Source organism: Protomyctophum parallelum (genome assembly GCF_964188405.1).
Source record: "Protomyctophum parallelum genome assembly, chromosome: 1".
Taxonomy (NCBI): Eukaryota; Metazoa; Chordata; class Actinopteri; order Myctophiformes; family Myctophidae; genus Protomyctophum; species Protomyctophum parallelum.
This window is the reverse complement of record NC_139697.1, coordinates 11,359,296-11,386,098: the sequence shown is the minus strand read 5'-3', so window position 1 is coordinate 11,386,098 and position 26,803 is coordinate 11,359,296. Positions and strand designations below refer to the sequence as shown.

The 26,803-nt window shown below is 43.2% G+C and overlaps 1 protein-coding gene across 1 annotated transcript in view; it reads right to left on the bottom strand.

Moving 5' to 3' along the window:
• Nucleotides 1-920: 920 nt before the first annotated feature.
• csmd3b (CUB and Sushi multiple domains 3b) overlaps nucleotides 921-26,803 on the bottom strand; it is a gene marked incomplete at its 3' end in the record, with an annotated part of 548,364 nt that continues 522,481 nt past the window's right edge. The window contains exons 57-73 of the mRNA XM_083771581.1: nucleotides 24,567-24,740; nucleotides 23,168-23,353; nucleotides 22,247-22,420; nucleotides 17,843-18,025; nucleotides 16,898-17,074; nucleotides 14,783-14,962; nucleotides 11,838-12,011; nucleotides 11,018-11,191; nucleotides 8,717-8,790; nucleotides 8,065-8,176; nucleotides 7,314-7,493; nucleotides 6,520-6,579; nucleotides 5,465-5,623; nucleotides 2,622-2,758; nucleotides 2,369-2,456; nucleotides 1,321-1,456; nucleotides 921-1,080 (exon numbers count right to left, since the gene is read on the bottom strand). Of these exons, the coding sequence (XP_083627707.1) occupies nucleotides 921-1,080; nucleotides 1,321-1,456; nucleotides 2,369-2,456; nucleotides 2,622-2,758; nucleotides 5,465-5,623; nucleotides 6,520-6,579; nucleotides 7,314-7,493; nucleotides 8,065-8,176; nucleotides 8,717-8,790; nucleotides 11,018-11,191; nucleotides 11,838-12,011; nucleotides 14,783-14,962; nucleotides 16,898-17,074; nucleotides 17,843-18,025; nucleotides 22,247-22,420; nucleotides 23,168-23,353; nucleotides 24,567-24,740 (2,528 nt within the window). The remainder of the gene's footprint in view (nucleotides 1,081-1,320; nucleotides 1,457-2,368; nucleotides 2,457-2,621; nucleotides 2,759-5,464; nucleotides 5,624-6,519; nucleotides 6,580-7,313; nucleotides 7,494-8,064; nucleotides 8,177-8,716; nucleotides 8,791-11,017; nucleotides 11,192-11,837; nucleotides 12,012-14,782; nucleotides 14,963-16,897; nucleotides 17,075-17,842; nucleotides 18,026-22,246; nucleotides 22,421-23,167; nucleotides 23,354-24,566; nucleotides 24,741-26,803) is intronic.

The window sequence follows — 26,803 nt, the reverse complement described above, 5'->3', positions numbered from 1 at the left end:
AGACCACTGATACCAGTAATGTCCTCTCCCTCCAGGGCAGGATTGATGATCACAGTACTGAGATTGGGGTCAAACTAGCTTTCTTCTCGCCAAGATAGTCAGAAAATGGTTGACGTCTAATGAAATGATGTCGAGCAGAACAGGGTCTTATCATCAATAGAGACTTGGGTCTATAACTTGGGTGAATTCATGTGAAATGTTTGTGTCACAGTTAGAGTCAGATTAGAGATTGGCTTCGGCCATCAGTGCCAAATCTGCTGTTGGATAAAGGTTAGTAAGGTTAGGAGGCTCCGGCCTTGATCTGTGGTACAGACTACTGTTTTTCTTTCCTTCTGATGTCACGACTACATTCTGCAGAGACTGTATAGATGCTGCGTTGTGTCCATAAAACACAGCAGCCATTTTCTGTTGACCTATGCTTAAATTCTTCTGTGGATACAAAACCGCATGAGTAAAGTAAACTGATTGAGATCAGGTTGAAGAAAACCCCCAAAGCCCTGACCCAGTCTTGGGGTTACATATAAGAGTTTAGTTTGAAATACTGTATAGTCCAGATAGACCCCACATTAGACCAATGAGAAGACTGTGGTGACATTTAGGTCGAAAGAACACTGCGCTCGTCTCCAAAAGCCGAGGGCCAGTCTTGTGTCAAAGTTAGATGTCTCAGTCTTTAGCATTGAGGTTAAGCCCATCCATAGACCACTGTAAAGACAAGATTTGGTTTGAAGTGGATAACCTTCCATTCCACTGGGCAAGACTGAGTCTTAGGCTGGGTTGAGGATCTGGCCTAACCCATCCTTAGACCATGTTGCTGGCTGGTCTGGGTGAAAGCCTGCTGCTTTCCCCTCCATGGCCCATTGTGGCCCAGTTTAGGGTTAGATGTCCTTTAGGTAGGGGTTAGAGTCAGATGTCATCTAGCCTTAAACCATAGTGCAGACAGTGTTGAGATTTGGGTCGAATCGAACGGCCTTCCCCTCCACTGCCTTCGCATTAGTGTTGTACATAGGATTCTCAAAGGCGGCTTGGCCATTGTTGTTTTCGTGAACTGAGCAGCCTGTGTACTGTGTCTTGGGAGTGGTTCTGGGAAAATAACAGAAGAAAAGAAAATATATATATTATAAAATTACAATCTAAAGTAAACCAATCATATTGTGGAGAACTGGAGATGATATATAGTACAGTAGCTGCCATGTAACCACTTCATAATGGATCGATAGAAGACTTCAAGAGTCAGGATTAAAGGAAGGATTTTAATTATTTATACGATACTAGACTGGTGCCCAACGGGCCTACTTGGGAATGATGTACTGTAAATCATACCTTTGTTTGTAGAGATAGAAGCCAAAACCCGTGAAAATCAGAGCAAAGAAAGGCACCAGAATAGCGATAGCCACAGAACTGCTGTTGGTACCAAGCGGGGGAGGAGTTAAGTTCTGACTCTCTGACATATTCAGACCTGGAATACACAAGGAGGCATGAGCACACGCAGCAGTGTTAATTTAGTTGACTAAGGGTGGGAAACTTACGCATATTATTACTGTCGTAGCGAAAATAGCCGCACGCACACACGCGCACGCACACACACACACACACACACACACACACACACACACACACACACACACACACACACACACACACACACACACACACACACACACACACACACACACACACACACACACACACACACACACACACACACACACACACACACACACACACACACACTTGCACATACCGAACAGAATGCATACTCTGTCTATCTTAGAAAATTAGTTTTTAATTAGATTTGGTAACGACCAAAGTGAGGGTGTAATTAATGCCTATAATTGAAAAGAGTATTGCACATCCACATAATTATTGATAATGCCGTGCTTGAGTGTTAAAAACAAGAGAGTCTCTGATACTGGTGTGGCTTCATGTGGCTGGTCTGTGATGTCAGTCATTTATGACATCAGTACCATGACATCATGTCAGTAGTATCAGGATGCGCTGCCATTATGAAGCATGTTATTTAGTTGCTTTGGTGCGTGGTTTGTATGGAATGTAGTGTACTAGCTGCAGCAGTAGTACAGTAGTACTAGTAAATTATGACCTGCTATTATAAATGTAATGCGGCATACTGTAGGCTTACACGTGTAATTATCAAACATCCCTGCAGCCTGAATTACAAACAAACAAATAAATAATAAATAATATAATAAATAATAAATAGTAAAACATATAAAATTGTATACTACACAATGTTTATGCTTTGTACCTACTTTACCCTCTTCAGTGCAAACTTGACTTGACAAAGACATATACATAGCCTTTTATTCTGTTGCCATACCCGGTGAGCATAGCATAATTGGAGTGTAATCACCTAATCTCTGCAGTCCAAATTGTCCATAATCTTTGCCCTGGATGAAACCCTGGAATACATAACTAGAGCCATCGGGCTCAGCTGATACCTGGGGAAGGAGGGAGAGAAGGAGGATAGCAGAGAAGGAGGGTAGAGGGAGAAAGGAAGGAAGAAAGAGGAAAGAGATAGTCACGAAAGTCTTGATTTAATATTTAATACATTATATGCCCTAATAACCCTGACTTTTGAACTCTGTGTAATCACAGCCACTTACGAATCCGTCCATGGTCCAGGAGTCATCTGTGATCTTGGTTGGAGAGACGACTGAATCCTTCAGCTGGTTGCCCTGGGTTAGATGGTTCACCTGATACATCAGCAGTAAGAGCCTGGCCTCAGAGGCCTTGTACACTCCTAGAGGGAGAAATAACACACACGCCTGGTTAGAGAGGAGGGGAATGCTAATGCAAAGAGGTTGTCTCGGTGGCTTTCCCTTCCTAGACGTCATTATGTTGTTTTCCAGGGTCACAATAGGTGGCAATATAAGTTAGACGAGGGTAACCTAACCTTACCTGATATAAGGTAAGAATAAAGGACAATAGGAGCCAAACAAGGACAACATAAATGTTGCTTATATCAGCCATTTTATAATGTCTATATCTTTCCATATCACCACAAAGCGTGGGCAAGCTAGTCAATGTGTGACTTACTGACTTCAGATGGTGAAGAGATTAGTAGAACTTGGACAGACATTGGTCGACTATTCTTCTGATTGGGATGGACAGCTGGTAAAACCACTTTAAAATAATCTATCCCAATTTAATTTCAGACAATTTACGGACCAGTAATAGCCAGATGATTAGATAGATATCCATCTATCGTCTGGTGCAGGTGCATATTCTTCATTATTCATCGACCGACCACGAGACAAACCACATGCAGACATCCAGTTCCGGCCAAGGCAATCAGAGGCTTACATAAGATTTTCTCTGGCCAAACCCAGACATGCTGACGCACGATTCAGAGCCTCCATCACTGAGACGGTAAGTCTGACAGCGTGAGACTGGAGCCCACCTCACCACGCTTATATATTTGTTTTCGTTCACTCTGCGCCGGAGTGATCTGTTCAAATTTAAATTTAAAGACAGCGCTTGGTCGGCGTGAACACTGCCTCGGCGGCTATTGATCCAAAGCCGTATTGTTAGACCTGAGGACAGATTTTAAAAGTCAGCTAACTGCTTGGTTTCGTGATACAGTGCTTGTGCTCCCCGCCCGCCCTGGGAACCAATACCAGACTCAACAGGATTTGTGTCTTAGTGGAGTCTTAACCCACCCCCCTGCTGATATAGCTGTGGGAACATATGTGTGTGTGTGTGTGTGTGTGTGTGTGTGTGTGTGTGTGTGTGTGTGTGTGTGTGTGTGTGTGTGTGTGTGTGTGTGTGTGTGTGTGTGTGTGTGTGTGTGTGTGTGTGTGTGTGTGTGTGTGTGTGTTTGTGTGCGTGCGTGCATGCGTGTGTGTGTGTGAGCGAGCGTGCGTGTGTGTGTATTATAGTACAGGAATAACAGTGATGCAATAGCTGCTCTAACCATTCCTAGTTCTGTAAATTGTGTTTACTCGAGTCGACAGCGTGAGGCGCACGTTGTTGAGGTTTAAATACGTTCATATTTCTACACGCATTACCTCGCCAAGGCACGTTATCATACAGTACAGTATCCTGTAGGACCGGTGGACTATAGCAGCAATGCCTCATGAATCATACATTATTAGCATAATATGCTAATATTGTATGATTCATGTATGATAGATGTTATTATATCAAAATGACGGAGCGGTTGTGCAAAGACCCGCCTGGCAGCACTGTTTAATGCAATGTATTTGTATATCCATAAGATAAACAAGCAGCACGCTATAGCAAACAATTCACTAGTTCTTTGTTTCTAAGCAAACAATTCACTAGTTCTTTGTTTCAATCGTTTTATTATTATTACTAGTCCGTACCCGTTCTGAATATATGAACAGTAAATTATGTTCAGTGTGGGTAATGTGATGTAATAGATCACATTACTGATAGGGGGGAATTGTTTACAGATGGTCTTGGGAAGTTGGGTTAAAAGTAGGCTAATGATCCAACAGATATAAAAGTGCACAGTATTGTAACTGTTGCCACTGTTGCTATTGTAACTGTTGGAACTGTTGCCACCCATCACCACCCACCAGGCAAACCAGGCATACTTAATGTAATACTTAACTGGTGGGCGTGTCCACATAAAAGCATGATTTTAACAAATACTGTACACTTTTTGGAAAAGGTTCTTCCTCCTTATATTATAATAATACCTAAACTTGTGGCACTACATCTTTAAAAAATAATCATTTATGGAAATTATTTTATTTATTATATTTATGAAAATGTTTTTGAAAACGTAATTATTTTTAATTGTTTTTATCTTTTGACCCCAAACATGGGTCCCGACCGACTGTTTGGGAAACAGTGTCCTATACGTATTGTACTGTATATACCAGTGTGGGTTTTGGCAGCAAATTTCTATTTTAGTTTTAGTCATAGTCTCTTGAATACTTTATTTAGTTTTAGTCACATTTTAGTCACATGGAATGTTTTAGTGTTAGTTGACTAAATATCATAAGATTTTAGTCGACTAAATCTACAGGTGATTTAGTCGACTAAAATGTATTTTGGCAGGCCCTGATGTTTTTACATTTTCTGAAAATAGCCGATCTACAAGCTCACAGCGCGACGCGTTGTGAGCTTGTATACAGCATCTTATAGCGATGCCAACAATAACAGATTACACATTGTAGGCAAATATGCCATTCGGATTGATGTGTCTCATGAGAAACATTCAGTTGGATCAGATGTGTACAATTTGTTCATTTTAAAATAAATATAGGAATGCACACACAATATTGTACAATATACAGTATACATTGTTGCGTGTGTGCACATGTATGTGGGTGCGTGCATGCATTATTCATTGTTGTCTAATTTCTGTAGCTACAATGAATGAATGAGAATCAATTTATGCAATTATGCAAGTTAGCTGTGGTATACGTGTGCTAAATCAACCTGTATTCGATCATATCATAACATGTACTTGTACCTGATAGGAGCAGCTCCATGTTGCTGTTGCTGAGGGTAACGTTGACTCTTCCTGTTGATGCATTGAAGCTGGTGATGCTCAAAGTCATAGGCTGCTTCCTCCCACGGTAATTATAAGAACCCTTCCATATGTAGTTAGGAGCAAAGACATCATCAGGAACTATATATAGAAGGAGAGCGTAGGAGGAGAGGAGAGGACAGGAGAGGACAGGAGAGGACAGGAGAAGAGAAGAGAAGAGAAGAGAAGAGAAGAGAAGAGAAGAGAAGAGAAGAGAAGAGAAGAGAAGAGAAGAGAAGAGAAGAGAAGAGAAGAGAAGAGAAGAGAAGAGAAGAGAAGAGAAGAGAAGAGAAGAGAAGAGAAGAGTCAAATAATGTGTGTCTTGCCTCAGCCGTTACAGTTTGGCTTCAATCAATGCATAATTGGGATCAACATATCAGGAATTAGCAGCGCTAACACAAATGTCCTTTAGGTACTTCTATTGAATTGGCAGCGGCAGCAAAAAAAGCAACGTAGGCATTTTGGAACAGAGCCTTTCTTCAGTGTTATAATAGCATTGTATAAGGTTAAACTTAAGAACCTTCCTGCTTTTGTACACCCAGTAAGAAATAAATAGAAGAAGCTTAAGTAGTGCTCGCATCCTCTCAAGTCTCCACAGATTGGACTGCTAAGTCCAATAACAGTAACTCTGTTGTAATTTCACACAAAGACCTTTCCTGGCATTACACACCAGAGTAAGGTCTAACAGGCCAGGGGCAGAGTAGCACTAGCATGTCACAGGAGAACGCTGCTGAAGAAAGAGACAGAACACAACAGACTGCAGCAGAACTGGGCAGTCGCTCAACCAAGTGAAAATTAGCCCCCAGCATCATTAGCAGCTTCTTCCTGTGATAGTTGCAGTTCACTTTGTATAATGTGCCATAGTAAAGAACCACCCGGGAATAGAATAAGGATAGTAGGGGAAGGGAAGGTACTAGAAAACAGATTAAATCAGGATGGATTGGAGTGGAGAGGAGAGGAGTGAATAGAGCTAGTAATTAACAGAACAGAGAACTGACCGTTCAGTTTGGGGCTTGGAGTCCCTGTTGCTGGTTTGACGGGTTTCTTCTTCTCTCCAGCTTTAGATGCGTGCACACGTGCGCACACACACACACACACACACACACACACACACACACACACACACACACACACAAAGAGAAGAAAATAAACTGAGTGAAAAGGTTTTATCTTTGTACATCGTCATCAACATACACCCACATACTGTAGCTTTCTAAGGATCCCATGGGTGTCTTTTATAGTGATGACAGCATCCTCACTATAGCTCAGCATTCTACAAAGCGGTAGGCTACCAGCCATTTTCAGTCGATATACCAGTGACATGAAGACACTGTACATACCCTATAGCTATTTTTAACCCAAGCCAATATATCTTTTACTCTTCATCCCACAAACGGACACACACACTTGGTGATGTCAACGAGCGACATTTCAACAGCGACGATGAGTTGACGATGCTTTTGTAGCCATTGCAACTGGTAGCGTGAATAATGTGCGCTGCAAATGACGGTATACAGAGTTTTATACTATTCAAGATACCCCGGTAAATGCTGTAGAAGAAAAACAACCAGCACTCAGAAGTCCTTCTGATACATTTATTTCATTCTGCAGCACGGACAGACAAAATACGGACGTCAAGCCTTCCTCAGTGTGTATATGACATATCATATACACTCTGAGGAAGGCTTGACGCCGAAACACGTGCCCCCCCCCCCCCCCCCCCCACACACACATGTCGTGCAGGTCAAGTCAAGTCCACATCCATCATAACCACACACAGTATTTCTTTTACCTCTACATATGGGCATCTTTCCGGTCCATGTACCATCACTCTTACAGACCCGGTGCTCAGAGCCCCCGGCCAGGAAGTAGCCGGGCTGACAGCTGTACACCAGGGTGTAGCCAAAACCAGGCAGGTCCATCCCGACCACGTCCACATGGAGTGGACTCTCTGGCTGCTTACAGGCATGGGCTGCGGGGAAGGAGAGATGGACGGAGAGAGGGAGCAGAGACAAAGACATAGGAGTGTATTATAGGGCAATGACGAAGGAGAGAGAAACAGAACGATGCGAAGAGAGGAGGAGAGGGAGGGGCAATGGTAGACGGTCGGAGGAGAGGGATGGAGGCAGAGAGAGAAGTGTACAATAAATACAATGACAAGTGTCTTCACAACGTGGTTGACTTGGTAGCACCTTATAAATAGATACACTGTATAACTTATGTGATACATACTTGTGGGTACAGTCCATGTTAAGTCTGATTGACAGCTAGGCCGATAGGATGTACGGAAGAACTACGTATCTAACTATAGTACAGTACAGTACAGTATCTCTCTCTTTCTGTCTGTCTGTCGGTCTGTCCATTGTGTGAATATATTTTGCCCTTCTATGGAGAAAGACAGGCTGGAAAACGTAAAGGGGAAAGGGAGACAGTGTGCAGTGTCCCTGACGAGCAAGACAAACGTGTGTTTCCTGACGCCGACCATTGAATATACCGGACCACTACATTACACAGCAAGGAGGGTTTCTGTCTTTCTTCCTTACGTATGCACTCAGGTTGTGTCCCGCTCCACGTCAGGTCAGGCTGGCACGTTCTGGAGGAAGAGCCTTGTATCAGATGGCCTGGCTGGCATTGAAACGACACCACACTTGCCACCTATAACACAGGAGGGAAAACTGGCAGTGAAATAACACAACATCGGCTGTGTAGAGGTCAGTAGATGGTTAGAACGCCCCTCACTTCACACGGGTGTGATTTTTATAATTATCTCTGGACCCCAATTTATATTGTCTAAAACAATGTTAATTTAACTTTGAGAGCGTACAGTACACTCTCTGAGTTACAGACCTGTAAGGGTCCATTTGGTTCCTAACTATCTATCATTCAGCCTAAGCTGGGGACCCCCTTGTGTTCCAAATCACTCTCTGAGTTACAGACCCGTAAGGGTCCATTTGGTTCCTAACTATCTATCATTCAGCCTAAGCTGGGGACCAACTTCCAACTCACTCTCTGAGTTACAGGCGGTGACTCATAAGGGTCCATTTGGTCCGTAACCATCTATCATTTAGCTGGGGACCCCCTGGAAACTCCCTCAAGGACCCCACTTTGAGAAGCACTGGCCTAATGCACGGTAAAAAGGGGGTCCTTGAAGTGAAAATCTCTCAGAGTCTCTGTTGTGAATGACAGGTCTGTCACCTTGAATCCATACGTCCTGTTCAAGTTGCCGTAGCGAGGTGTTCCCGGGTTCTCACAGCTGGTCCTCGTTGGCTCTAAACACAAAAAGCACACACAGCAGAAATATTTAGACAGAACATATCCAAAATAAGTAGAAAATGTACTTTAATGTCTCCCTCTCTCTCTCTCTCTCTCTCTCTCTGTTGTCATGGTTACGGCAGATTACAGTCCCCTCGCGGGGCAGCAGGGGGCAGTAGCACTGCATGAGAAAACGAAGCAGGGGCCACTTCTGAATGTGTATGTGTGTGTGGTGGTATGTGTGCGGTGGTGTGTGTGTGTGTGTGTGTGTGTGTGGGGTAGGGTCATCAGCATGTAAAGCACATCTTGACGCAGAGAGCTGGATTCAATACAGCTTCCGAAATGACAGAGCCTCTCTCTCTCTCTCTCTCTCCCTCACTCTCTCTCTCTCTCTGCCTTCATCTCCCTCTCTCCCTCCCTCCCTTTTTCTGTCTCCCTTCCTGTCTCTCCCTGTCTTTCTATTTCCATCTGTCTCACTCTCTCCTCCTCTCTCTCTCTCCCTTGTCTTTCTCGCTCTCCCAACCCCCTGTGTTTCTGTCCATCTTATTTAAAGTGCAGGCTGCTTCAGCTCAAAACTCATTCCACCTCAATCACATACTAATATACAGCATGCACCCAAACCATGCGCGCACACACACACACACACACACACACACACACACACACACACACACACACACACACACACACACACACACACACACACACACACACACACACACACACACACACACGGCACGACACGACACGACACGAAACGACACGCGTCAGTGCTGACCTCATCAGAAACAGCATTAGATTGTCATTACATCCTCTTTAGCTTCCATCATGGAGTGAACAAAGCAACACCGTTTCAGCATGATTGGGCATGTGTGCCTGTATGTATGTGTGTGTGCGTGCGTGTGCGTGCGTGTGTGCGTGCGTGCCTGCCTGCCTGCCTGCCGCGTGAGGTAATAATGCTATGAAACCCAAAAAGAAAGACTTCTCATAACAAGCAACATCCATTAAGAGTTGGACCATTTCCATCGCCGCCATAGATCAATTCATTACACCACTTAAGTGATTAACCCAATGAAGCTGTCTATATTTAGAAGGACCACCGCGGCATAGAACCAGACAGAAAGCCACCGCGGTTTATAAGGGGGGCTGTAAAAGCCTCTATCCGTCACATAATGGCTCATTTTTCACTCAATCATTCCCCGGCGTTCCCACGGCAAAGAAACCAGACGTACAAGCTCACGACGTGTCGCATTGCGACGAGTCGTGAGCTTGTAGATCTCCCTTTTTTGTGCCGATATGCGGCTAACCATATAAATCAGGCCTTATGGATCAAGGAATAAATTCTGGAGCAGGAGGGAGAAAAGAATATTATATTAATTCTAGGATTTGTTCGATTTATACAAGGTTCGCATTTATTCTAATTCATCACCACGCTTGATGTTTGGAGCGCCAGCGCTGAATCAGACATGTGAAGTGGTGCTCTAAACGTCACATAAGGTAGTGATAAATTGACTCTTTGGGGCCGTTCGTGAAGTGTGCTGAATATTCGTTTCTTGTTCTGGTGGCTAGCTAGCAAGCTGTCGTTTTGACGTTTGGACATTATTATTTTATTTTATTTTTCTGAAGTCTCTGCAGTGAGTGTGTGTGTGGGTGTTACATTGTGCTATCATGGTTTAGAAGCCTTTTACCGCCATTCTGTTCATTGGAGTGGCATTACTGAGTTCTAGTTCAGCTTCTACACTGTAAAGTTTTTAGTGTCCGTTTAAAGTCGAAGTGAACAGATGGGTTTAGAATGGACTGGAAGGGTATATTTTTTACACAAAATGAGACTCTGGATTTTACATTGTAGCCTATGAACAAAATGTCTGATGTGTGATGCATGCGTGCGTGCGTGCACATACCGTACGTGGTGCGAATAAGTGTCCATGTTCTACATTCTTGTACGGATGACCAAATTAATAAATTATTCAAAATGCTATTCATGCATAATTATGCACATGTGCACAAGTGAGTGTGATAAAGTGAGATAGAGCAGGAGAGACACAGAGAGAGAGAGAGAGACACAGAGAGAGAGAGAGAGAGAGAGAGAGAGAGAGAGAGTGCGTGTGTGTGTGTGTGTGTGTGTGTGTGTGTGTGTGTGTGTGTGTGTGTGTGTGTGTGTGTGTGTGTGTGTGTGTGTGTGTGTGTGTGTGTGTGTGTGTGTGTGTGTGTGTGTGTGCGCGCGCATGTGCGTGAGTGAGTTACCGATGCAGCGCGGCTGCGTTCCACTCCAAGTGCCGTCGGTCTCACAGAGTCTGGTTGCAGTGCCGACCAGGAGGAGAGGCGGGGTACAGCTGAAGGACACTTCTGATTGGTATATGAAACTCCGCCCCTCTCTGAACCCACCCACTGGGATGCCAGCGTCACCGCAGAACTTGGCTAAAGACACAGGTGCGAGACACAGGTTAGAGAAATCCATGCAAATAAACCACCTTTTATCACGTGAATAATCTCTCTAGAACAGATACTGAATCTGTCGGCAGGGGGCATTCAGAACGTGTATGTGTTGTTGTTAATGGGAAAGAAAACATAGGCGCCCCGCCGGAAGAGGAGGGCTGAGGGGCGGGCCAACCGGGGCCAACATCCTGTTTGAGCGGCGCTCCCAGAGTCAAATTCAAATGGAAACAAACAGCAGAGGGTGCTGTTTTTCCTTTTTTTTGCCGGTGGGTTCCCACCACCAATACAAATTGACCGCTACAATAACCTTAATAATACAGAAAATACATCATAAATAAATGCTGAAACCATATATAATCATTAAGGAAAGTTTATGCATGCACTATGTGTGCACTATGTAAACTCAAAATGCCCATTTTCCAGCCAGTCTTTTTTAAATAATTTGGGGACCCCCCAAAATTATTTCGGGAACCCCTGAATTAGGGCATTAATAAAAATAAATAAATAAATAAACGCAAAAAGTTAGAACATAAGAGGTTTCTTAAATGCGACGATACACATGTTTTGAAATGCCTGTGTGTGTGTGTGCGTGTGTGCGTGTGTGTGTGTGTGTGTGTGGTGTACTCACGTAAGCACTGCGGCAGCATGCCGTTCCAGGTGCCATTGGCCACACAGGTGAGGACAGCTGGGAAGGAGAGCTCATATCCCGGCGAGCAGCTGTAGCTCACGCTGCTGCCCCACTCAAAGTCACTGCCCTGCAGCGCGCCGTTGCCGATGGAGGTGGGCGCGGCGCAGGTCACCGCTGCCATAGGAGGCAGAGGGAAGATGGAAGAGGGAGATAAAAACGGAGACTTTTAAGCAGCGGTATATATAGGTGACACCCCTGCCCCCCATGCATTCAATGCTGTCAGCCCAAAGTCAATGTCCTGCACCAACGCCTTTATTGATGGCAGGGGGTTGGGAGGGAGTGCCTTGCACGACGCTGCCAGCTGGGTTTGAAGGCAGTAAGTGAGTGGCTATGAGAGAGAGAACATCTTTTGTGTGTGTAGGTTGTCGGTCCCTATTCAGAAGCACAGTGCCTGTAGTACCCCATTCCTAACGGGACGGGTGCTACTGTGCCATGTCCCCGTCGGGACACAGTAGGGGCACTTTCAGCAGATGCATGATGGGATATAAATCGTTTAGGCACCAGGGAAAATATTTTGTTATTTATACAATATGTCTCCAGAACATTCATTTATGTTGCCATTTAGGCATTGCATGTAGACACTAGAAAGATGGACATACCAAAAAAAGACCATTCCAAAATCATAGCCAAGAGCATCACACATTTAACAACTTATTTTCCTATCGTATAGAGCGAGAGCTTTGCACATTTTGGAATTCTTTCAACAGCTCTCAATGTTTGAACCTGAGGCGGCTGGACCATGGAGAATCTAATTAATTTGTCCATAATTCACAATCTGGCGTAGGTTAATGTATTGTTCATGTAAATTGGGCTGCAGATAGAATATGTTTTCCTAATTACATTTGCATAACATTGAACATGCAATAAACGGTGTGAAAGCATAATACCAGTAAGACGCTTTGGGGGCTTTGGGCCCGTCTAGACTTTGAATGGACAGGTATCAGTCAAAAGGGAGACAACGAAGAGGAAGGACGGATGGGGATTTTGTTTGTCCCGTACATGGATACTACAGTGGATGCGCATGGGTCTCTTCTCCTAAAAACAGAGTGAGAAAGTATAAGACGGCAATGTGTGTGCTGCGTCCACAGGATTCCCAAAAATATGATGGTGCTAGACCGGGCCAAAGTTTTGAACAGAATAATAATAAAAAGTTATTGTTTTGTGTATTTGCAAAGTACATTTGCACACCTGGAATTCATCGTCTGCATTTATAAGCTAACTATTAGGAACACAGCGTGTTACTATTTATAACAGTGCAATTAGGGGTTAAGTGTGTTAAGCATCAGGATACACTTCGATTCTAAGTCTGGAGGAGCCGGGGACCAGGCTGGTGACCTCCCGGTTCCCAGATGGCCTCTGGCTCCTGAGCCAGGGATGCCAAAGTGACATCTTGTTACCTCCACAGATCAGATTGGTGTGTTCTGCGTTATCATTGCACAGCACGCACTACTAAGTACTAAGCCTAAAGCCGCAAGATAAAACAAAACCAATCTGATATTCCAAGAGTGCAGACTAGTTTAATACTGACATCACAAGAGTATCTCTTACATTACTTTAGATCTCTGTAGGTGGCTCTTAACTCAAGGCAAGTTATTTCCATTTAATTTCCATTTCCTTTTATTTATTTTCTGCTTTATGTTTTTATACTTTTATTTTGTTTTTGCCATTGTTCTATCATTTTAACTACTTGGCTGTGTTTTATTGTATTCTATTTTTGTGTCCTGCCCTGTGAAGCACTTTGAGCTGCATTTATGTATGAAAGGTGCTATATAAATAAAGTTTATTATTATTATTATTATTATATTATGATCTTGCAAATCCAAGGCTAAAATCCTCTGGTGTTAGCTATAAATCAGAACATTCTGTCAGCAGGACAGGTGATGGCTTGGCCATGGTTTAACTTTCATTTAACTGATTCTGTACAGCATTATACAAAGACCACTCAAGGTTCCATTTAGGCTACAGGTTATTTAGTATGCGTAGACTAGACGTTTAGCTAGGATATTGTATGTTCCATCCCATCAACCTATGAAATGCACCCCCCCCCCCCCTCCATCTGTCCAATCCGTCTGTGTATGTCTGTCTGTTGACTTACACAGAAATGTGTAAATGTCAAACTGTGGTTAATGTAGCAACTCCAGTACAGATGGTTTCAATAACCCTCGTTGGAAATAAATACCCATGTCAACATCCAGTCACAGCTGCTTACAGCACCACAAATGGAAAACAAACTGAGCAGGTAACAATAGATGAAAAATGTTTGTAGTATAGCCACCTTTCTATAGCTAATTATGTGTTAAACATTCAAGGTTAGTCGTGTTTTTGTTTATAGCCAGGTATAGTTGTTGGTTTACCTGTAAATGTATATTGGTTTACCTGTACATTATATATGGTTATAAAATATAATCAAATCAAACTTGATTTGTATAGCACATTTCCAATGTCCAAGGTCGAACCAAAGTGCTTCACAGAGCATATAACATACATGAGTCTTTAGTAAGTAGACTTGAAAACCGCCATTAACCGAACAGAGCGAATATGGAGCGGCAGGGCGTTCCAGAGAGTGGGTCACCTATGGTCCTGCACTGCGTATCAGGCACAATCAGGAGCGACCTGTCAGGCAATCTCAGGGCTCCGGTTATAGAATATATATGGATTAATGGGATCAGACAAATATGTAGAGGCGAGGACCGGGTTGATATGGTCACGCCTATTAGTGCCAGTGAGGAGGCACAAGCTGTAGACGCCTGGTTCCGGAATCCTGACTGATGAATGCCTGCATGCATATTATAGATCATTGCAGTAATCAAGCCTCGAAGAAATGGATGACTCTCTCACGGTCGGTTGGGGGCAGATAGGTCTTTCACAGAACTGATCTGCTTTACCTGTACATATGGGCATATTGCCGCTCCAGGTCCCGTTCTGGGTACACGACCTTGCAGGTGATCCATCCTCCTCCATGCCGTATCCCGGTTGACACTGGAAGGACACGTTCTGACCAATCACAAAGTCTTCTCCATAACGGAGGCCGTTAGCCGGAACACCTGGATCGCCACAGTTGATCACTATGGAGACAGATGACGGAGAAGAAAAGGATTCATTTGACACATGATGCTGCTGGCTGAGGGTTAGATAGAGTTCATGTTTTTAACTTATTTCTCCTCCATTCCTCCAGTCTGTGTGCGTACGCACGCACGCACGCACGCACGCACCCACGCACGCAAGATAGGCAATTCTTGAGACTAGTGATCAGATTGCATTGCAACAAATTTTGCACTCTCAATATGGTCTGAATGAACAGGTATTCTAGTCAGGTGCGCTTACGCTAAACATTATACAAGAAGACAAAAGGAAACACAATCAATAAAGAGAATGTCCATTATCCACAGAGGTTGCTCAGATGCAAACAATAATGCCATAAATCATATTATTTTGTGTCATCCCCACATGTTCTTTTATGTATTCTCCCCCGGACAGTGAATGATCACAGTAGTGAAGCTGAACTAATTAGATGGGAACGACCTGGGACCCATTTGAGGAGTTCCCTAGGGCTAGGCCATACTTACTGTAGCAGCACTGTCCCTCATAGCTAATAGGGCTAGGCCATACTTACTCCATACTCACAGTCAGAACTGCAGCCTCACTCCCAATCTTCCGCCGTAGTCTGAAAACCCACCTCTTCAGACTCCACCATGGCCCGTAGCACTTGCCCTAGCCTAGCCCCTTAGATAGCACTTTTTGTAGACTTTAGTAGTATTAGTATTTTAGACAGACTTATAGCTTGTTACGTAGACAGCACTAGAATTGCATTTTATGTAGTCATAGCACTTTATAGTACACATGTATATTGTATAATATATAATATAGTATAGTATGTATAGCTGACATAGATACTCCACTGTTACGTTCTTAGTTTATACATGATAACTACTTTTTATATATTGTATGTGATGTATGCCATGCTTTTGTTTTTGCTTAATGTAAGTCGCTCTGGATCAAGAGCGTCTGCTAAATGCCTAAATTGTAAATTGTAAAATTATTGTAGCAAGCACTGTCCCTCATACTGTAGCTAATAGGCAGCTTAAATACTTTTAAACCCTATACCAGACCCTGTGATGCCTGCTAATCTGCTGTAACGGCCACAGACGACAATTTCCTTAAGTCAGGGCTTCTTAAAACTTTTTCATCCATCTTCACGGAGTTTGGTTTCTCACCACTCCACAGTCACACACAAGTGCTGTTTTTATACATATTAGACCTAAATTGAGTAGATTTTGTTTATTTTCCTGGATGGGACATGCTTTTATTTTCCTTTAAAAAACAAATCAAATCATACTGGTGCCGACATCATGTGGGCATCAAGCTAGAAGATGAATTATGTTTCACTAGATGAAAGCAAACATCAGTTGAATAATAGTGTCTTTTTGATACTTTAACGCGTGATTAATTTTCTTCCTTCTGGTGTGGTGTTCATATTTACACCTCAAAATGTTGCCAGCTTGGAAACGAATTCTTAGCATCTGAGAACATAAGCTGTGACTTATTGACATAATTTCTTTATTAACTGGGTAAAACTACACATTAGCATGCAAACTGGGGAGTTTAGTGCACAGCAAACATACCATGTTGATTCACATTTGTTCGACGATGGCTTCGTCTGAATTATATAGCAGCCATAAAAGCGTCATACTTGCAGGTTGTTTTCCCCTCATGAATTGCATAATGGAGTTCCAGACAAAATAGGCCATAATAAATAACCATCAATGTTATTCAAGATCATTGTTATTCAAGGCTGATTTGATAGCTAACCCTTGTTTACCGATTGTTTACCCATTAAAAAAAGAGTAATTCAGAACCAAGCTGAAAGTACAGATGCTAAATGGCTGTAAAGCGACACAGAGTTTATATATCTAGAGGTCATTGCACACAGCAAAATGTAATGGCAACACTATAAAATCTGTCAGTCAGATTATCCATCCATCCATAATGTGATATCTTACTGGTACAGTTGGGCTGCACTGCTGACCAGGTTCCATTGGCCTGGCATAGCCTGGTGGTGGCGCCAGTGAGCAGGTAGCCATCCATACAGGAGTAGATGACAGAGTGAGAAAATGTTGTTCCATCCAAGCGATATACTCTGCCATTACTGGGAGTACCGGGGTTACCACACTGGACAGCTGGGGAGAGTGGGTACGAGCCAATTAGTGAGTATGAGACAGAGAGAGAAGGAATGTAAGGGTTCAAGTATTTTCAGCTGGACTATGTATATGTGTCGTATACTGTGAATTATTTCAAATCTGCCTTTATTGATAGAGATAGTAGACTGACAGGGGAGAGAGAGAAATGGGGAGGCCTAGGATTAGCAGCCTAGGTGCCTGGACCGCTAGGCCGGCCCGGGCCGACAGTGTAGATCTACATTATTATCCAAGACTGCTGCAAATTCCCTATACAATCATCTCCTCTCATAATGTAATGCTGTTGATGGTTAACTTTGTATATTTTATTTACTTTTACAATACAACATACAACAAACTGGGTACAACCCATAATATGTTTGTCCTTTCCAGCCGTTCTTGGAGTTCCTACAATTCTCATGATGCATTTCCTTGGCAAGCATAGGCCTGGCATGCCCATGCACATCAACCAGATTTATATTTTCTGAAGTCAACATTTCTATTTAGCCGTAAACACAGCAAACAAGGACAATGTCTCTGCCACCGAGGGTAGCAGTTAAAAACCAAAAAGTATAAGGGCTGCAGTTTTCACGTTATTTGCCACAGCGACATCACCGCGGACAACTTGTCTGCACAATGGTGGTATTTCAGAGAGAAAGAAGACTGCTCACTATTTTGTCTGCAAATGACATTAGCCTTATAGGAAACAACAATCGTTTTCCCTTGAAGATCATTTGACTTTCTTTCCACTTAAACTAACTCTTAGCTTACGTTTACAGAAGGGCTGCGAGCCTGACCAGGTCCCGTTGGGGAAGCACATCCTCTCTGTCGAACCAATCAGCTCGTAGCCCTCGGAGCAGCTGAAGTAAACCTTGGAGCGGATTTTAAAGTCCGTTTGCTCCCTGAAACCGTGAGACGGAACGCCAGGATCACCACAGGAACCAGCCGTGTCACCTACAGAGACAGAGCGAGAGAAAGGGACGTGAAGAGAGATGGAATAGAAGGATGAAGAGAAAGACAGGGAATGGTGGCAAGAGGGGTGTAGAGAAGGAGATACGGTTAAAGCATGCTCCTTGAAGAACCTTGGTAGAACCTTTGATTGATATGTAAGTTAAAATAGTGTTCATCACTGTACTGTATGTGTTGCTTACGGGAGGAACAGTAGGGTAATTCCATTCACAATCAAAATGACACTTTTAAACAGATACAGATTGCAAACAAAGCAGATTCTGTCAATACACAGTACACAATACGTTACATTTCCCTTGATAGAAGGTAACCAATATCGGTGTAAAAACCAGAACTAATTCTATTATAAACTTATTGGAAGAACCTGCCATGTTTGCATTCATTAAATGGACTATAAGTGTAATTTCAGAAAGGGAATGTATGAATACAATTTAATTGAATTCATATCATAGAGAGAGAGAATGGTGTAAAAAGTGGGTTCATTACAAATTATAATAACTAAAAGTCCCAGTTTATTAGCCCCTTTCAACCTGATTTCAAAGAAGTTCAAATGTTTTTAAAAATGACAAAAACATCAGATATAGATTGGCATTCTCGCTATTCATCCCATGACAAAGTATATACAGTAGGACATACATGTGGTTAAGTTACTGTGACAAGTACTGTACATGTATGTATACATACACTGTAACACAAGAACAGACTCTTATTTTGGTACATACATGCACATCTGCTCCAAGACAGTCTACATGTGCTGGTGACACGGGGCATATGTTGACCTTAAGTGTGCATCATGTCGAGGCACGTGTGTGTGTGTGTGTGTGTGTGTGTGTGTGTGTGTGTGTGTGTTTGTGTGTGTGCGTGCACGGGAGACCGTATGCTTATGTCGGTGCCAAAGCCTATGAGTCTGCATGTCTGTGTGTGAGTGGGTGTGCTGTCTGCATGCATCCCTTCCCTTTGCCCTTGGAGTGCTGCTTGGTCAGCAAATTCTGTCTGACAGACAGAGCATGCTCTTGGGAGTGAGAGTGCAAGCACGCACACACACACACGCAAGCACGCACACACGCACGCACATGCGCGCACAGCAAGACTAGACAAATATGCAGAGACACCAGTATCATCAGCTAATACTGCCTATGCCTTTATTTTATTACACTGGAGACGTCTCATAGACATTGATTTTATCATTTTGAAATTGATGCAAAATCTGCAAGAAACCAAATCCATCAGAATACTGTCTGCACCTCAATAATGCAATACTTGTACAGTTTGAAACAATACAGAATATGGATTTAACAAGGACACTTTCTTCTTCACTAGATAGAATTCGAATTATACATAAATAACTAAATAAGTAAAGTAAGTAACATAAGTAAATGTCCCTAAAGTACTAAAATGGTCCATAACAATGGAAAGGGAATGAAAATAATTATTTACAGGGAAGTCTCACAGGCGTCTCTAATCTAATGAAAGATGCATCGGCATGTTTGTTTGTTTAAGGGGAATTGCAAATAGGCAGGATATTATGCTCTTGTGAGTCAACCTCAAAAAGTCAAACTTAAGTACCATGAATATTAAGTGGACATTTGCATGTGTATATCGTAGTGTAGTGTCATTATGAATTCATATACTGTAGACACAAGGACACTTTCTGTTCAAAATGTGCACAACACAGCCATGAGAGTAACCATCTTTTGTGGTATAAGATTGTATGATATTACTGGTATCATTGCTGTGTTGATGTTCATTTTTGTACATTTCTCACGTTATGTGAGAAATGCACAAATGCCTTGCATGCATACATTTTTTTTTTTTTTTAAGATATTTTTTTGCGGCTTACGGCTTTTATTGATTTTTGAAGGGACAGACAGTAGGCTGACAGGAAACGGGAGAGAGATGGGGGGATGACATGCAGTAAAGGCCGTGTCGGGTCCGGGAGTCGAACCCGCGGCACACTGCGACTGGATTACCAGTCCGGTGCCCAGACCGTTACGCTACGGCCTGGGCCGCATGCATACATTTTGACATGAAATAAATAAATAATAGAAGTTATAGGCAGAGTTGTCAATACGTGAATATAATTACGGAAAGTTGTTATCAGGCCACAAATCAATGATGTTCCCTCAGATAGGGCCTAGTATAGACACATGCACGCAAGTGAGCGAGCATACACACAAGCATGCACATGCACATGCACGCTTGCGCACACACACACACACACACACACACACACACACACACACACACACACACACACACACACACACACACACACACACACACACACACACACACACACTCTGCATTCCCCTCTACAATACTGTCATGGGACACACAGTGGCGTGCACATGCGTATATATGCTCCAAAGTCACTATGTAGCCTCGGGTGTATCAGGCCTGAACAGGGAGAACAACCAATCTACGTGATGTCACGCGCGAGAGAGAGAGAGAGTGTGTGTGTGTGTGTGAGTGTGTGTGTGTGTGTGTGTGTGTGTGTGTGTGTGTGTCCGTGTCCGTATCTGGGGGATAGAACAATGTGGAAACTAATCTCTCTGTCGTTTCCCTAAGGTGACTTTGGAACAATCTCACCAATCAGTCACACGCGCGCACACGCACACGCACACGCACACGCACGCACACACACACACACACACACACACACACACACACACACACACACACACACACACACACACACACACACACACACACACACACACACACAGAAAGAGTTACACAGCTGTCAGGATTACCACAAGAGGTCCTGGGGCTGGAGCCTTAAGGCCGTAGGCGTAGCCTGTGAACGCCCTCAAGGCTGAAGGGGAAATGGTATTGGTGTTCTCATTTAACCTCTTTAAATAACAATGTGCTCATTGCCAAATTGCCCGGTTACATCATAACGTTTTAATTTTAAACTAGCCCCGTAAGGTAATCTCTCCGCGGTGCTCGGCAATCTGGGAAGCCATCGGCTAATGGTTATTTTATTACACATGGCAGCTTGGCCTCTGGGGGGAACAGGCCAGACCCGGTGCGCTAGATGTGGATGTTCCGCTTTAGCTAATGCCTGCTGGCTACTGCAACTTCCTTTATCGCGTGCCAGTCATTAACCCGCAGGTTAATCTCTCTAAACAGACGTCTGCATGAGTGTAATGTAAACGGGCTACTTGTGAAATGATCCTGTGGTAGTACGCCGGACTGTAAGCACTGACCAACCCGCAGAAGAGGAGCAGCCAGCGGTTATACACAGCCCACAGAAATAATTAAAATAATAATAATTAGCTGATGGCTTCTGAGATTTCCACCTGGCTGTTAAGCTATGGGACGGCTATAGCAGAGAGGCCATCTAGTAATCAGAAGGTCACCGGTTCAACTCCCGCTCTCGATCAAAGTGTCCCTGAGCAAGACGCTTAACCCCTAAATGCCTTGACTTGAAGTTGAAATGACGAGTACAACTCTGTTTCTTACTCTGTACTTAGAATCCAAGGTGTTGTACAACAGGCGTGCTATAATTGCTTCGACATACAGCCATGAGTCTAAAGAAATCACACCCGTGTGAAGTAAGTGGTGCAACTCTGTGTGGGGGTCCCCGGGGTGGGGGTGGTTGGGGGAGTTCCAGACCCACAGGAACACACCCATAATGCCGGCCCGATTCCGGCGAGCCACCCCACGTCCGAAACGGTTGAGAAATGACAGAGTTACCGTGTGGGGGTCCCTCTACTGTACCCTCCACTGTACTGTCACTGTACTGTACTGGCACACCAGAAATCACCATACATACAGTTAATATGTGCGTGTGTTTGTGTGTGTGTTAGGTTGCGCACAGGTGGTGTTTCCGTGCTCAGACGCACACACCCATGCACACACATAGTCACTTATGGAAGTGGTTGCACCACTTAAAAGGTTTAAACTTGGTGTGAGAGCTGGTGTCAAATTAGACTGAGATAATTTTCCGGCCCAAAGGACAAATTTGTGTGGTTGATCCACATCCCTTTCAACTGACAGCCCCGTGCATCCATCTCTCTAACTATCCCTCCGTTGCACCATATAGCGGGGTTAATAAAGTATCCTAGCAGAGCGGTGAGGCCCATTGATTAGGCAGGTTCGAGATGCCTCATCCTTTCAAGTGTCCCTCCCCTCCGCTCCTCCCCCCTGCAGAGAAGTGGATATTTCAAAGTAAGCGTGTTCAATAGAGGTTCAAATAGTTACCGGAGCAGAAGGGCATCGGGGAACTCCACAAGCCATTTAGCTGACAGGTCCGGGATGATTCCCCTTTCAGCTGTCGTCCTCCCAGACACGAGTATCGAACAGTTGAGCCGAACGTAAACTTCTCTCCGCTCAGCACGCCGTTAGGAGGAGAGCCAGGGTGACCACAGTCTACAACTATACAGACAGATCGGGAGCGAGAGAGAGAAGCAGAGGGAGGGGGATACAGAGAGGTGAATCAATGACAGATTGATGGATATTGCTTAAACTACTCACTGCTCAACAGCAGGGGCGGGGTGTCTAAGGATGGATAGATGGAGACAAATAGGAAGACACAAGGAGAAGGATATACGGTGCTTTTGAGAATTGGTTTAAACTTTAAATATATGTACAGTAACTGACCTTTACTCAAAAATGTTTAGAGGCCAATTATTGGCATAATGGATTGTGAGATATATATTGCACAACACAATATTTTCTTTCTTTTTTGGATTAGATCAGTGGTTATCAACCAGTAGCCCGGGGACCACCAGTGGTCCTTGAGAAGGGTTTCAGGTGGTCCCAAATTAACCTTTAGAGCTTTAACTCTTGAGTGTAAAATGAAACCAAATGGACTCGTACGGTTCAGTTTGGTTTAATTTTACGCTCTCAAGAGTTACATTATTGTTAAACACCTGCATTACTTCATTTATAAAACGTCTACACATTTAGAGAATGTTGAAGAATTGTTATTTTGATCAACGTTTGCCATCAGCATGGAATTGTGTGTCAACGATAACAAAATATTCTTTAGATTTGGGTCTGCGAGGCTGAATGTCATCAAATGGTGGTCCGTGACTCAAATGCCGAATAAATAATGGGCCTTGATATGAAAAGGGTTGAAAACCCATGGATTAGATGATTAAACAAATAGGAGATACCGACCTATGCATTCTGGGAGAGGCTTGTCCCACTGTCCTGTCGGCTGACAGGTCAGAACTGGAGATCCAAACAGATAGTACCCCGGATTACAGTCGTAGAACACCACGGTCCCAAAGGTGAAGTTCCCGTGTTCTATCTTACTCTGTCGAATGGAGTTGGGCGGAATACCTGGATCGGAACAATTCACCACTATACAGAGACAGAGAGAGACAGACAGATAGAGACAGAGAGAGAGAGAGAGAGAGAGAGAGACAGATAGAGACAGAGAGAGATACGTAACAAACAAACACACACAGATAATACACAATCATATCCACCGACAGACAGACAGACACATAGAGCAACAAAAACACAAACCCACAGAGGGGCAGACGGACAGACAGTTACACAAACAGGGATATATGTGTTATTTGGCATAAACCAGAGAGAGTTACTGTATCTCTCATCAAGTCCCACTGGCATCACCGGCTATGCATTGTTCTTACCATGATAGAGTTACAGTCACAGTTAACTACAGTTAACTGATGGAATTAAGTGATTAGTAATTGGTTCTGATTGATGTTGTAATTTCCCAGATCCGGCCCACTGCATTCATTGCTTATTAGAAATGTTTTTTGTTAGTGTTTTCCCCCTTGTATTTGCTTGTTAACCATGTTAGTGTTCCCTTTATGAATTTTGTATGACCCAGTGGCACTGTGATTTTCTTTTTTTAGCAATGAGCTTCCTAATTGTACTTGTAATAAAACCTCAACACCACCAGCCCATGTTTACATGGTAGCCATGTGAGTAGAGCAGCTTTTATTTACTGGGATGAACATTTTAATATTTCTTAGCAGGAAAATAACAGTTTAAAATGTTCAAGAATCCTACAGTACCATAAGTGATGGTAGCGAATTTGAATAATTTTAATGTTGATTAATTTCAGAAAAGGGAAAAGTGAAACAGAATTCTAGACAAACTCACATTGTTTGTAAAGAAACGTTTTCAGGGTGAAATGAGCCATTGGGTTTATGACGTCAGAGTACATAGCATCAGGGTTAGGTACCAACAGGTTACGGGGAAATGGAGACGGGAGCTGAAGGCGTTCTCGCCAAGTTAAGGGGGGGGGGGTCATAACATGTTATAGGGCACGGTCACACATGCGTGACTATAACAGTCGCATGCTGTTCACTTCCCTTCTACGCAAGCAAAGGGGTGGAGCTTCCGGTTCAGGTGCATTAAGAATTTCTCAATATGCGACGGCGCAACAGCATGTGTTGATTACTCCCCTTCAGTCATGCATGTGTGGCCGTAGGGTTCAGGATTAAGGGTAAATAGGGATGAGGGTTAAGGCGGTATGGAAGATTAGGGGGGGGGTGGGTAAGTAATGTTAGGGGGGAACAGACTTAACTTTTCTCCCCACCTTTACACGTTGGGGGCGGGTGGCTCCACTGGCGGTTGGCCTGGCACTGAGCATGCGCAGGCCCCTCCATTTCATAGCCACGGTTACAGATGAAGCTGACCACATCGTTCAGGTTGAAGCCATTGCCCACCGTACGACCGTATATGGGACTTCCAGGGTGACCACAGCTGATGGCTGCAGGAGAGAGAGAGAGAGAGATAGATAGAAAGACATAGTGAATCGTTGAAGCACGGCTAGATTTACAGATTATTCCCAGATAAATCGTATTGTATGTGGAGATCCTAAGAATATATAATGTGGGACAAATACCCTGTATATCTTGTGACATTAGGGTTGTCCCGATCCGATCATGTGATCAGAAATCGGGGCCGATCGTGTCATTTTCAAATGATCGGAATCGGATCACGAGCTAAAAAGCGTGATCGGGACATCCCTGTATCAATATTATATCCATTTCATGATAGTAGCCTGGATATTGTCAGTGATTTTGCATATTGTACTATTGTGATATGGTATAAACGTGTTCTATAAAAATATAAATATCAGATCTGAAAAAAATCGGTATTGGCAATTAAATGATAGAAATTGGCAAAAACAAATTGATCGGGACATCCCTATGTGACATCACAGGCGTACACAGAAGAAATAGGGTATTTATTTTCCACATACAATGATCTCCTCACATCAGAACAAAGGGATTTTGGTTTAAAATGTGGCTTTCACTGTGAATTCTAAACTTAACAAAACAAAATGGCCTTCCATTGTCACTTTGAAAGAGGAAAACTTTAATCATGTGCAACGTTCCCTCACATTTTTAATCGGTCTAAGCAAACACTTCAACCTTCTGAGCGGAACTTGAGCAACTGCTGAGTCAAGTTATGGCTTATTCAAATGTACCGGTAATTACAGAATAAGTAATAGCTGTTTGATTACTTTTAATAAACTGTAGGCTACTATAAGTTAATTAAAAAAGTTTTTGCATAGCCATTAGAATTCAGAATTATAGCTACTTGCTTACATTATAGCTATGTTGAAAAGATGTTGTGTACATAGATACAATTGTTTTTTTTTTGTCAAATATGTTTTTATTGAACAGATTATAAATTATTACAAACATTATGATATGAAATACTTTTTTATGAAACAAAATGAAAGAAAAAATAAACAAGACAAAAAAGAGAAAGAAATCCCTTAACCCTCCCACCCATACTGCTCAGTGACACTGCATACTATAATAAGATGATAGAAAGCTCATGGAAAACATCTGAAAAGAAAATGGCGTACAGTCAACCATATCAATGGTATCCTGTCTATTAATCGTTTCTACTCAGGTAATGGACAAGGGGCAGCCAAACCTTATCAAACTGGCTCTCCCTGTTTCTCAGGAAATACCTTATTCTCTCAAGATGAAGTGTACTAGTCATTTCATTCTTCCAGTGTGTCAGAATTAGTTTTTTCGCTGTAATCAGACCATATGAGAAGAGTTGTTTCTGTGCTCTTAGATACAATTGGTTTTAACCCGCCACGCATGTGGGGAGCCACGGGTGATTATTAACCCGCAGCACGGTGATATTTAACCCGGAGCACGGTGATATTTAACCCGCAGTACGGATTTGTCTGACCAATGACTAGTAGGACTGTTGGTATGTCTAACCAACGTATGCACCCCGTAAGGATCTGTGATCTATGACTCTATTTCAAAATGTATACAACATACAGTATGTGACACACAGACATACACAAAAAGACACACACTCTTATAGATCGCAATAGCCTGGAAACCAGACGAATCTGCCACAGGGTGGGGAGATTGGTCTGGCTCTGGCACTCCTCAGTTTGAATTACATTTCTCTCACCCCAGAGTTGTGGGTGACCAATTCAAAGAGAGACTTTTTTGCTGTGACGTTGGTATCTGTTTGTAACCCCGCCCCCTTGGAAATAAACCTGGCTTCCACACCCAAGTTCCAGACTAATATCTACGCAGTGATATTAGCAAAGCCATGCCATAAAAGAAAATCAGACCCGTCTGAAGTGAGTGGTGCTGTACTGTACTTGTGCTGTACAAGCCTTCATCCCTGGCCTGTGTGTGCGCGTGTGCATGTGCATGCATTTGTGTGTATGTGTGTGTGTGTGTGTGTGTGTGTGTGTGTGTGTGTGTGTGTGTGTGTGTGTGTGTGCGTGTGTGTGTGTTTGTGTGTGTGTGTGTTAGGCTGTGCAACGGTGACACTTGGTGGTGA